The 13,107-nt window shown below is 37.0% G+C and overlaps 1 protein-coding gene across 7 annotated transcripts in view; it reads right to left on the minus strand.

The window, feature by feature from the left end:
• Positions 1 to 11,396, minus strand: part of LOC116514119 (golgin subfamily B member 1-like) — a 52,681-nt gene extending 41,285 nt beyond the window's left edge. For 3 of the 7 annotated variants that reach the window (XM_032225614.1, XM_032225606.1, XM_032225599.1), the window contains exons 1-9: positions 11,083 to 11,396; positions 7,492 to 7,549; positions 6,950 to 7,093; positions 5,790 to 5,936; positions 3,958 to 4,068; positions 1,866 to 2,033; positions 1,511 to 1,696; positions 1,082 to 1,204; positions 406 to 519 (exon numbers count right to left, since the gene is read on the minus strand). In XM_032225614.1, coding sequence (XP_032081505.1) covers positions 406 to 519; positions 1,082 to 1,204; positions 1,511 to 1,696; positions 1,866 to 2,033; positions 3,958 to 4,068; positions 5,790 to 5,936; positions 6,950 to 7,093; positions 7,492 to 7,536 — 1,038 coding nt within the window. In that variant the 5' untranslated portion in view covers positions 7,537 to 7,549; positions 11,083 to 11,396. Of the gene's footprint in view, positions 1 to 405; positions 520 to 1,081; positions 1,205 to 1,510; positions 1,697 to 1,865; positions 2,034 to 3,957; positions 4,069 to 5,789; positions 5,937 to 6,949; positions 7,094 to 7,491; positions 7,550 to 10,861; positions 10,971 to 11,082 lie in introns of those variants that run through there. The other 4 variants (XM_032225621.1, XM_032225591.1, XM_032225584.1 and 1 more) reach the window with 3 other exon arrangements.
• Positions 11,397 to 13,107: the final 1,711 nt, after the last annotated feature.

The following is a 13,107-nucleotide window of genomic DNA, read 5'->3' on the forward strand; positions in this document are numbered from 1 at the left end:
CAGTGACTCAGCGGTTAAGGCGCTGGGCTTGCTGGTTGGAAAGCCAGCAGCCTAGGTTTGAGACTGGAGCACCACACAATAGTATGTGAGCTCCCATCCACGCCCCAGCTCCTGATCACCTAGCAGTTTGAAAGCATGCAAATAAATGTGAGTAGATAAACAAGCATCTCTTCAGTGGGAAGGTAACAGCGTTCCATGATATTATGCTGGCCACATGACCACACAAATGTGGTCAGACACTACTGGCTCATTGGCCTTGAAATGGAGATGAGCAGTACCTCCTATAGTTGACAATGACAAGTGGAGTAAAATCTGCAGGGACTCCTTTGCCTTTACTTTTTTTTAAAAATATTTTATAACAGCTTATCCCACAACAATTGTTTAACTGTGTAATCTATTTCTTACTTTCAGTTGTTGGTCCTTGCCATCCAGTTCTTGTTGCAACATGACTATGACCTGTGTCCTTCCAAGCATGACTTCCTCCTTTTCATGTAGTTTCTGCTTTAACGCTTTCAGTAACTATTACAAATATATATATATACATATATTCATTGTTTAGTAATGGAAAATAGCAACTTTATTCTGAAAACAAAAACATCATCCTGTAGTCTTTTCTTGTATTGCTACCTATTCATAGTAATCAAATTTCATACTTGTAGGACATCATAGAAATCAAATATCTGTTCAACATCTACATAAACTAATCTAGAATCATTAGTTATTAAGGAATTCAGAAATAATTAACTATAATTATTTATTTCCATTAAGCTGTATTTTAAATACTATACAAATACTATACAAATGTGCCTAGACTGCAAAATTGGAGGGAAAACAGAAGAAAGCACAAGCTTTTGTAACACAGAAAAAAACTGGACAGAGTCATAAGGTGAGCTCAATTTAAGAATATGTATATGTTTAAATAAATGTAACCTTTTTCAGATGTAACCCATTTGTAAAATGAAATTGGCAATGTGAGCGCGTGCGCGCACACACACACACACACACACACATATTTAGGGATGCCAAAAATCAACTTGGGATTCCATTCGCAATACTATTAAATAAAATACATTTTCTCTACCTGTTCTAGATCAGCACTAGCATCAGATTTGGCAGCCACTTTAAAAAGTTCTTGTTCGTGTTTCTGGGCCAGTCTCATCAACTCTTTTTCCTTTTCCTGGATAATATTTTGAAACATACGGATCTAAAAAACAACCAGACCAAATATTTCCATAAAGCTGAGTCACACATAATCATTCAGATTTTACTGATTCATAATCCTTCAGTGGAAATTAAGCATGGATGAAATGGATCCTTAAATAACTCCAGAAACACCTATCTAATTTAATAACATCAATTTTATGTCTGATAATCTCTCTAGGAAAAAGGGTTAAAATCATCATATTCCTATTGCCACTGCCAAGCAAATCCCAAATTGTATTTTTAGAAATTTTATTATTAAATTTATTTGCCATGAGGCAAATACATTTTGTACTAAAGACCTACTTACATTTTGCGTATACATGGCTTCTCTTTCCTGAAAATGCTCCTTTTCTTTAGTTTGAAAGCTTTTAAGACTTGCAATTTGTTCCTGGAGGAGGCTACATCTTTCCTCACTGTCCCCGACTTTCCTGGTAAGGTTCTGAACTAGAATTTGCATGCTCTGCAATGAAGCCTCTTTTGTGGAAATCTGCTTCTTTGAAGTTCATGAAAAAAATAAGGAAACGAACAAGAGATTGGTATGTTTCATCTATTTCTTGGGTTTTATTTGGAAAGCAACAGTACAGTCAATTCAGAATGTTAATCAAACTGTCAAACTTGATGAGAAATAAAACAACACATATAGGTTCCCAGTTTAGTTATACCTTTAATTCATTGTTATGTATTAGCATTTCTTTGGCATCATTAGTTGATCCACAGGCTAGCTGCAAATCTATTATGTAGGCTTCTTTTTCAGTTAGTTTCTTTTGCTTCTCAGCAAGCATGGCATCCAGTTCAGCACCCCGCTGGTGGGCAGCATCCAATTCAGCAATCTGGAAGCATTCCATTAGAAATATTTTGTTACCATCAACAGCTATTTTTTGTACCATTCCATCCTTAAAAAGCAAGCTTTTTCATAGCAATTAACAGATAGGAAAGGAATTAGCAACCAGTCTAAGAACCTCCAATAAAAATGCTTATTTCCATAAGTGTGCCCTGGATTCCAGCCAGGGCACACTTACTATTACTATAATAGTAATTCAATTATACATATTTGAGGATTATATTAAGATTATATTTTGGTATAATGATTACATTACTTAAGCCATCCTGGGAGGTTTGGTTTTGTCCTAAAAACATGGCCTAGAATACTTAATTAATTAGATATCTATCATACTAAAATTACATTCTTCCTATTATTTTCTCTCATTAAACTCATTCTTTTTTAATCGCAATTTTTTTTCACCCAAAAGTTGGGTTGACCTACATACGTACAGTATAAACAAAAATTACCACTTCTAGAAGAATCTGATTCTTACTAAGAAAATATCATTTATTTGCTTTACAATTAGATCTTGCTTATTGCTTGTCTTGCAGCAATCATTTGAAGTTAGGACTGTATTGAAAAACAACTGTACGAGCAACACTCACATTTATTACTTTTGCATCATCCCTCATTTACATCATCACCATCACACTTAGTAATGTGCCTGTTTGTTGACTTTTGCCTATTTTCCCCCCATTTCCAAAGAGGAGAGTTTGGAGAGGAAGGGATTACAAAAAAGTAAGCCAGCAGACAATTGAGAATACACATAGAAAGAAATGTCGTAGTGTTGGCATGTCCAAACACTCTCCTTTGCAGAGCAGAAAAACTGCTTACACAAGCAAGGGAAGGGGGGGGGGGCGGACAATCCAAGCAATCTCTGTAGACAATCTCTCCTGACTCTTTTTTTTCTCTCTGCTCCACTTCCCAGAGTGGAGATACTAGAGAGAAACGAATTCCTCTATGTCCTCTATGTATAGCACTCCCAGCCCTGAGGATGTTCAGGACTGCCAACACCAACATATTCCTTTTAATGTGCATTCCCCATTGTGTCTACCTACTCACCTGTAATCCCTTCCTTTCCAATGAATGTAAATACAAACATTAATTCCTAACTTGCCAATTATCCCATTGCCAGGATGAGCATTCCAAACAGTGGGAGAGTGGGAAAAGGAAAGCACAGTCACATTTTCTACTTAGCAACCATTTTGCTTAATACTAGAGTCCTGGTCCCAGTTCTAGATGCTGAAACCTGTACTTCATTCTCCATATTAATACTTAGGAGAGTATCTCATCTTGAATGTATGTTATATTAACATATCACTTCTATCAATTACACAAATGATGTAAATTGACACAAATATTGTAATTTACAACACATGAAAAATGACTTCATTATTCAAATGACACAGTCCTAAAACTAAGATAAATTTAACTGTCTAATGCAGATTGCTTTGAATGTAACGGATCTATCCAATATTTCAGGATTTACTCAGGTGGAAATTTTACTTATGGCATCCAAAGACTGCAAAATGGCAGTCATTGAAATAAAGGTTTTACAGTGCTATAGCAGTTCAGGCAACAGAGTAGAAAAGGATATTCCATAACCAATTAAAGAGCTTAAAAATACAATTCTGCTTCACAATAACTAAATGTCTAATATTTTAATGTTTTAATCCTATACATTATTAATTTGATGGAATGGGATTTACTTGAAATATATAATGTAAAGCATACTTTTTTGCTTTATGGGTTACAACAGATATAGGTTAAAATATATAGAAATTATACTAACATCTTGTTCTTTTTTAATCAATAGAAAACATGAATATTTCAGCTCTGTTATCAGCAACTTTAGACAAATTTCAGTAGTAGCTGTCTTTAAGTAGTAGCGCCAACACTCAAGATAAAGAAATAAACTCATACAAATTTACCTTTTGTTGGAGCTCTTCATTTTTTTGGGCATTCAGTGTTTCTAGTTCTTCAACCTTCTTTCTGAGCACCAATATTTTTCCACGACTTGCAGCAGCACTATCTTGATCACTCTGAAATCATACATTTGAAAACTTAGCTTCAAATAATACAAAAACTAAAATAATTAGAATAGCCACATGCCTACTATAGCAGAAATATTTTTTTAAATTAAAAAATAATAAAACATGTTTCAGAGGTTTTTTTAATTTTCACTTGGCTATGGCAATTTTTTAAAAATTTGAAACAGAATTTGAAGTTTAAATAAAAACTACTCATAATAGAATACTTTTCTTTGTATCCTAACACAAATTTTTATTAGTTGATCAAAGTATAATATAAAATACAAAAATACAAAAGAAAATAAGAGGAAAATAAGAGAGGAAAGGGGGAAGGAGAAAAAGTATAGGACAGAAGGAAAAAGAAAATAAAAAGCGTTGACTTCTGACTCCTTTTGGTACAGTAGAATAAGGTAATAGCATAAAATCTCAACTTTTTAATTTTATATAATAATGTATAGTAGCTATTTCTATAATCTAATCTAATCTATTATCTAATCTGCAAAATGTAAAATTAAAGTTTACTTTTTTTTCACCTCAAGCACAAAGTCCAAACGCAATTTTCAAGTAGAAACAAAATTAATTCTGTTCTTGTTTACATCCTAAAATATTAATCACAGTCAGTTTATTTGATGGTTTAGGATGGTGGAAGCTTTCCATGTGAGATATTGCATCTGACTGACTGTTTGAGGTCAGTAAACACCAATTCTTAATTCAAATGTAAGATGTTCTAAATCCCACATCGTATTTTGAGAGAAAAAGAAATGGAAGATTTATTTAAAATTTTCTTGAAGTTTAAAGATTTGGACAAGATCGGCACACTCCAGATTCCTTAAATGCTGCCATTTTACAGGGCCTTTACCATTGTAGTATGATTTCTAACAAACTAGTTCCAAAACATAGCTACTAAATTAGATCTGAAACTAACAGCAATTGCAAGTGGTGCTAATTTCAGACTTGTTTCAATAGATATGTTTTGGAATGTATCCACTGTTCTAATTGCAATGAAGTAAGAAAGTTGAGGGTGAGTGAAAAAAAAATTACATCCATACAAACAAAACTTAGTATGATTTACAAATAGTTCACTTAAAGGAGAATACATGAACAAGTTGGCACTTAATTTTAAAAGACACTTCTAGTATTATGTTGTACTGATTCAAATTATACATACACCAACATACAACTGGAAAATCACATACAAAAGAACTCTGTTCAGTTTTCATCACAAAGTTTCACCATGCAGTTCTCAAGCAATCTATCTTTTCAGTTGTAGTTAACTACATGTAGTCCTTGACACACAACTGTAATGGAGCCTGCGCATTACGATCATACGTCATGACAGCCATTAAGTGAGATGGCCTAATTGGACAAGCCCTCGTCCCCCGTTCTCCCTGATGCAGCTATTAAACAAATGCATCAGTTGTTAAACAGAGCCCAGGGTGCCTTGGGGATAGGAGAGGCCCTGAGAGGTTTAGCGCAGGTCGAGGCCCACCTGCCTGGGCATTCCAAGGCCTCCTTCATCTCAAGATCCCTATGCTACATTTCCCTCCCTTGGGTACCTGCTGGTCTTTTCCTTCCCTCATCATGTCTCCACAGGGCTTCCTTCCCCTCACTGGGTCTCCACAGACCTTTCCCCTAAGGACCATGCTGGACAATACTAATATACCAACTGTAGAAGAACTTGTTGGGGAACCTGTTGCTTTATAATACATATTATTTTTAAGGATGGAACTCACTTTCTTTTGACCAGATTTTCCATCTTGTGCTGCATTTCCTGGAACTTGCTTCTTAAGTTCTTCTAATTGTGAAGTTAATGATGCTACTTTGGCTTTGTTCTGAAGTTTTAATTTGGAAAGCTTGCTGTCAGAAGCTTCTTTTTCTTCCTGTAGAGTATATACATTGTTTTAAAACAAAATACAATTTGCAGATATTATTTTAATTACAACCATGTATATCAATATCTAAATAGATGAAGTTACCTATGTAGAGAGGATAATTTTAACCATAGCAAAACAAAGATAATGACAACAGCTGCAGGTGGACATGATATGTTTAAAATCAACAAAGAAGAAATTGAATTAGTTCAATAATTTGTCTTCCTTGGATCAAAAATTGTTCACGATGGCAATTCTACACCTGAAGTCAAATGATATTATTAACCTTAGGCATTGATTAATATGAATAAGATCTGGAAAAACAGAGATACTGATATAAATACCAAAAACAGGCTTTTTTTAGAGCAATGATGTTTGGATATGAGAGTTGGACACTAAGGATGGCTGATTGAAGAACAACTGATGCCTTTGAATTATGATGCTGGAGTAAATTATTTTGTATACTATGGATAGCAAGAGCAACCAATAGAGAGGTATATATCATATAAAACCATTTATATCATATAAAACCATATAAAACATCACTATGAGCCAAAATTACAAGATTATGTCTGATTTACTTTGGCCATGTTGTTCGTGCAAATTCATTGAAGAAGTCAAGGATGCTAGAAATGGTTAGTGGAACAAGAGGAAGGGGCAAGGAAAGAACTCACTGGCTTGATGCCATCAAAGTTGAACATCCAACAACTAAAAGAAGCTATCCTTAACAATAGCATGGAGAGCCTATAAAGTCATCAAGAGTCGGATACGAGTGAATGGTTAAAACTACTATTAATTTTAACCATATCAACAGCATCTGTTCATACATAAGAAATTTCTGTATTTTGAGTGATAACCAAATGTGGCAATTTATGGAAACCTAAAATAGATTAGAAGGAAACTGCACCTAATTATTATCACAATTTCAAATACAATCTTATTATCTTAAAATAATATTTAAGACAGTATTTCAGAAAAGGAGTTTGCCACAAAAACAACTGGAAACCCTCCACACACAATACCTTTAATTGTTTATCTTTCTTTTGTAAGTCATCATCTTTTTCTTTGACAAGTTCTTTGAGTTGTGCTACCAATTGTTTAGTTTGAGCCAGCTGTTCAGTCAAATCACCCACCGACATGCTTGCTACTTGAGAAGACCCATGAACCTAGTAACAAAGAAAATATTTTTGTAATATCAAAATTGTAGGTATTACTGTAATACATTATTTATACCATTTCTATCCCACTTTGTCATTATTCAAAACAATCCCAAAGCAGTATTTAAATACAGAAATTTAAGAATTTAATGAATTCTTAAAGATGTGTTACAATTACTGAACAAGCATTAATGCTATAGCTGAAATTTCTTATCCATGATAGTGATAAAATAAACAGAAACTAAAAACACAGTGTCACCACTGCTTTATCTATCTTGTATTTCACTCATGAATAAAAAGCAGCACCAAGAACTCTGAAATCTCCCGTATGTCAGACATTTTAGAAATAGAAACTTCAATTAATAATATTCAAATATAAATTGTGAGGCTTTTAAATTAATACTTACTTCAGATTTAGCTACTGAATCATCTCCACTGCCCCATCTCCACATAATTTTAAGATGGCTACAAAAACAATAGCATTCGTTTATTTAAGAATATTTTATGCCCAAACTGAATTCTAAATACAATATAATACAATTTAATAATAATTGAATATTCAAGAGACCCCCAAATCCATAAAAACATTATTATATATAATGCTTGAAGGCAAACAAGAAAATTTTACTGTGGAACAAGCAAACAAAAAACTTTTTAGAAGAACTGTTAAAATGATATCAAGGGAAGAACAACATTTACCAAGCACAACATTTCCACAATTATTGGAAATAATTAAGCCTTAAGCAACCTCATTTTGCTCTTCACAACACTATGCAATATTCATTGATGAAAAAATTAATACATCCACCATAGCTTGATAATCAAGTAATGAGACAAGCTTTAGAAGACTGTAAGCCTGTTTTTAAGAAGGAATGAAAGGTGCAGGTACATATCATGTTACTGAATTTCAATTGTTTCTGCCATAACTCAGTATAATAAATTAACATTCAAATTTATCTAGAAAAGATTTATTTTAAAAACAGGGTTGTACATTTGATAATTAATTTCATAATAAACCCAATATCAAAGATGCCCTAGGGTTCCTAAAATATTTAGGATCATGGTTAGAAAAAATGCTTGTTTCTCATATATTTTAATTTAAGGAAATTAGATGTCTAGCTATTAGTTATAAAATGTCAAAAGTAATTATTAAATACCGATGGATGAAGCTAAATATGTTGGGCTACAGCATCAATCATCATTAACAACATAAATTGCCCACAGGCATTGTGAATGAAATGAGATGTACTTCAACATATCTGCAGAACATTAGCCTATATAAAGTTGTTTTATATCATAAAAAAGTAGTGTCGAAAAAGTCATGTTTGGGGGAAAGTAAAACTAACCTCTGCTAGAGCCCTTCACTTTGCTAAATGGAAAGATGAGGCAGAATATGTGATCTCCATACTTATTTCATGCTCATTTTTCATAGCACAAAAATATGGCGCTCTATAACAATTAACACTGAAACTTTACAAATTAAACACTCCTTTACACCCTAAAGACTCAGATCTGAATAACAAGAGAAAATGCATTACATACTTTCATTTAATGAATCTTCACTGTTTTCCTTTCATGCCATAAACTATCTCCCCTACACCTAAATAGTCCCTGGAAGAATCACCCAAGCTTTCGGGCCATGAATGAAAACAATTTTTACCTCAGCAATTGGATACAGACCTGAATGAGAGATTAATACAATGAATATCTTAAAAAGAAAAGGGGCACACTCACTTCTGTTTCTATACTTACAAATTAAATGTAACCATGTGGAAGTTAATCTTTCAGTAAAATGGCTGAATGGCCTTCTATTTAATGAGTGAAGCTTATTAAATCCAATTATATTTATACAGAAACACAGTAAGATACTACTTTTATTTTGCAGACAGCAACTTTTTATATCTCATTGAATGCTGCTTCCAACATTTTCTAGAATATTTTATTCTAGTTTAGTACATTATGATTTAAAATTAAAAGCTCCACTGCAGATACAGTGCTCATTAAGCTTTCCCTACTATAAAGTTCAAATACTTGCAAATAGCAAGAATCATATGATCATAATCATCATAGTGATAAGTGTCAAGTGTTACTAAACAACCTAACTTCTCAAAAGAAATACCTGACCCACCCAGCACTACTGACATTTTTGAGATAAGCAGCTTTACTGATAAACATAAAAATACTTATTTAATTAACTAGCCAAAAGTTTCCAGGTAAGCAATTCCTTTTTTCAAAGCTAGCGTAGAATCAAGTGTCACAGAGAAGGCCAAACAGCATGGGTGGAATGACTGTAACATCACTATGACACATACACAATTATTGTTTCATATTATATTGAAGTTATAATACTTTACTGTAAAAAAGAACAGTACAGCAACCCAACCTTCTTATAAAGATGTCTGAAACACAGATGCATCTATTCTTAAAACACTCATGATCCTGGAATATCCTTCTTCCAGTTTAACATTTTGATTAAAGCAGCCATAACTATTACCACAAAGGTAAAACTTTTCAAGGGTATTATCATACCAACTGCAATATATGCCTGTGAACCATGGAACTGTACAACCAAGATGATTAAATAGTCAAAAGTTTTCTAACAATGTTGCTTGAGAAGAAACCTCCGTGTCTCATATTGTGACATCACTAGTGAAGGGTATTACAAAGACCAGATTTACAACACCTATCAACTGTGAATGAATGAATGAATGAATGTCGAATGTGGCTTGTTGACCATATCTTATGTACGCCTAAAGACCAGTGTCCCAACATTGCCCTACACTGCCTCCAGGAGGAAAGAGGAAACAAGGCCAGTCTTGGAAAACTTGACGCCAAACACATAAGAAAATTAAAATTATCAAGATCCCTTGGGACTACGCCAAAGTTAATGCAAATTATAGAAATCACTGGAAACCACTTGCTCCCTAATGTGCTCTGCACAGGACCTAATGTTGATGAGTTTAACATTTTAAACTGTAAACCGCAGTGAGTTCTCAAGGGGCTAACAGAATAAAAACAAATAAGCTTAAACCCTCACAGGGTCAGCTGTCAAATACCGGCTCAAGGACAAGGAAGAAGCCTTTTCTCTCTCTCTTTTAATCCAGCTGTCTCATCGACCTTGCACACTTAAGCCATTTTTAGGGAATGTTCTGTCCACTCCCCAGAAAAAGTACTATTAGGTGGCAATCCTACATATGACAGTCGATCAGACTTTTGTCTATGAAGTACTCTTGAAGACCCCCGCTGAGTAATGCATTCTACTCGGATCAGTGGCTTGAGTAAACTATGACCAACATTGCAAGGGAGCTTCATTTGTGTGGTTCATTTGGATGTGAGGGCGATCTGGCTGCGACATCTGTCACCCCGTTGATCGCCAGGGTTATGTGGTTCATTTTAGCCCAAGGATACAAGAGGTGAGGTATACGACACTGCTTTCTTTATCCAGAGTGTAGGGGGATTAATTTAATTTAATTTTGTCAAGCATGTATAAGATAACAGATATAAGTATAAACATGATTATGAATACATGAAATGGATAAGAATAAGTGGGGACAGTAGGACAGGGACGGTAGGCACGCTGGTGCGCTTATGCACGCCCCTTACAGATATCTTAGGAATGGGGTGAGGTCAACGTTAGACATTCTTAGGTTAAAATTATGGAGGTTTACAAATGAGTCCACCCAAATGAGTCAACCGAGCCTCTCCCTGGGTTCCGGCTTTCCGAAGCCAGCCTCTCTCTTCTCTCCGGCTGGAGAGGCATCGCTTGGAGGAACAAACCTGGAGGAAGCTCAGTTTCGGCACGTCCGAAAGTCCCACAATGGAGTCCCCGTCGGCTCAGGTGCTCATTAATGGCAGGGCTATAGAGAAGCGAAGGGACCCCTCCTTCATAAGGGGCGGGACTTAACGCAGGGAAAACACTTCCGGTTAGGACGTTAGAGGACCCCCCCCTTCTTCTTTAAGGGGGAGGAACGGGAACGGGAGGCGATTGACAGGCTTACCTGACAGGAAGGAACCAACCCGCAGCACGGTGACCCCGCCCCCTCGGGAAAAGTAAAACAAGAGCGGCCCTAGTGCTTTGAGGCTGCTACTCAGAGGCCGCAACGCCAGTCCCGCCTCTGCCCGGCCCGGTCCAAGGAGACCTTAAGCCGACCAGGACCATCGTGTCGGGAACCGAGCGCCAGACGAGTGCCGAAGCGCGGCAGGTTTCGCCGCGGCGAGAGCAAGCGGCGCACGTACGCGCGAGGCCCCTTCCTCGCGTCAGGGACGTAAACCAAGTTCTCAGCCAATCGGCAAATAGGCAGCGAGCCTGGCCGGGGGGGAGGGGAGGGGGAGGGAGGTTAGCTCTTCGCCGTCTGTTGACGGACGAGCGCCCTCTAGCGGTGGTCGAGTCTCGCAGAAATAAGCGGTTCCGATAGGGGCGGCCTTTGAATGTTTTGTGATGGCATAAAAAAGGAGGGTGATTACTGAAAAGCAGATGTGCCGAGTCAACGCAATCAATAATGGGTTTTTTCCTCCCCAATATTAATCCGTTGCCAACTGGGACCCGCTCTTAGAAGAGCGACTTCCGATAGTAATAGATAAAAGTGCACGCAAAGCCCTGTGAATGCAATAATTCGTTGAAACATTTTTAAAGACTGCTTAAAGGTGTACACACACTACAGTGAAAAAATAGTCTTTGATTTAGAGGTCATTAGCTTGAGATCTTTTACATGCTTAGGACTTCAAAAGCTTCAAAAGGCTGTGTGTGTGTATAGACCCATATACATAACACACACAAACACACACACAAAAACACAAACACTTCTGGATTAATGTTAATTCCTGATTATCGGATCTTTGGGGAGAAGGGACTATTAATCTGATTAGGGTGGTGAGACAGGTTTTAACATGGCTAGCTACTTTGAACTTTTGCAGGAAAGGATGAAATATTTTTTTAGATAGGTAATTACTGTGCAAGGGAACAAAGGAGCTTCTACAGCCATAGTGCTCCATTTTAGACTGTGAAACGCTTCAAGCACGTTGAGCAAGTAGTGGATTTTTTTATTTTCTCATTTCCCCCCCCCTTCAGTCTATGTTTTCTAAATTGAGGTGGTAAAGATAAAGGATTTCCTTTCCCAATTGTGTCAGACTGTAGGAGGCGGTGTTCATCTGTTTCTTAGCAGAGGAAGCCAGCCTTGTCCTAAGACATTTCCATGGTTATGTGGCTAGCATGACTATAGCAGAGGCTCATGGAACGCTATTAGCTTCCTACCGAAGTGGCACCAGGGGTGGGTTTCTCGCTCCGTTCCAACCGGATCGGTTGGAACGAGGCTGACGGCGTCCTCGCGCACGCACACGGCATCCTCACGCACGCGGCGCGCGCATGCGTACTAGCGTCTGCGCAATGCTCCAGCTGCTCCTGGAGGATCGCGCAGGCGTTCTGCGCATGCGTGGAAAGTGCAAAATTCAAAAAAACTGGGTAAGGAGCGGGCGCGGGTGTGCGGGCGCGCGCGGGCGCGGGGGGGGGGCTTCGCCGTTCCCGGAAGTTACTTACTTCTGGGTTCGGCGACCAACCGGATCGCAGGGACCGGTGCGAACCGGTCGAAACCCACCCCTGAGTGGCACCTATTTATCTATTCGCATTTGCATGCTATTTGTACTCAAAAGTAAATCTATAAGTGTGTGTAAGATTGCATTCTAAATTGTGCAGTTCTCTGAACTAAACTTCGATTCTACTGAAATTGCTGTTGCTATACATTCACAGTCTTTCAAAAACAAAATACAGAATAGGGCCTTTTTTTCCCCCTGAGGGGTCCTTGGTGCTTTCCAAGCTTGCCTGTTTTTCTTACAGACGTTTCCTTACCAAACTAGGTAACATGATCAGTGCTAGTGCTATTTGGGTAAGGAAAACATCTGGAAGAAAACAGGCAAGCTCAGAGGGTACCAGGGACTCCTTGTGTCAGCCCCGAGCTACAAATAATTACTTTTGTTAGTATTTTTTTTCAATTCAATTTTTTTCAATTCAATTGTTGTTGTTCAATTAT

This window comes from Thamnophis elegans, chromosome 1 (genome assembly GCF_009769535.1).
Source record: "Thamnophis elegans isolate rThaEle1 chromosome 1, rThaEle1.pri, whole genome shotgun sequence".
Taxonomy (NCBI): Eukaryota; Metazoa; Chordata; class Lepidosauria; order Squamata; family Colubridae; genus Thamnophis; species Thamnophis elegans.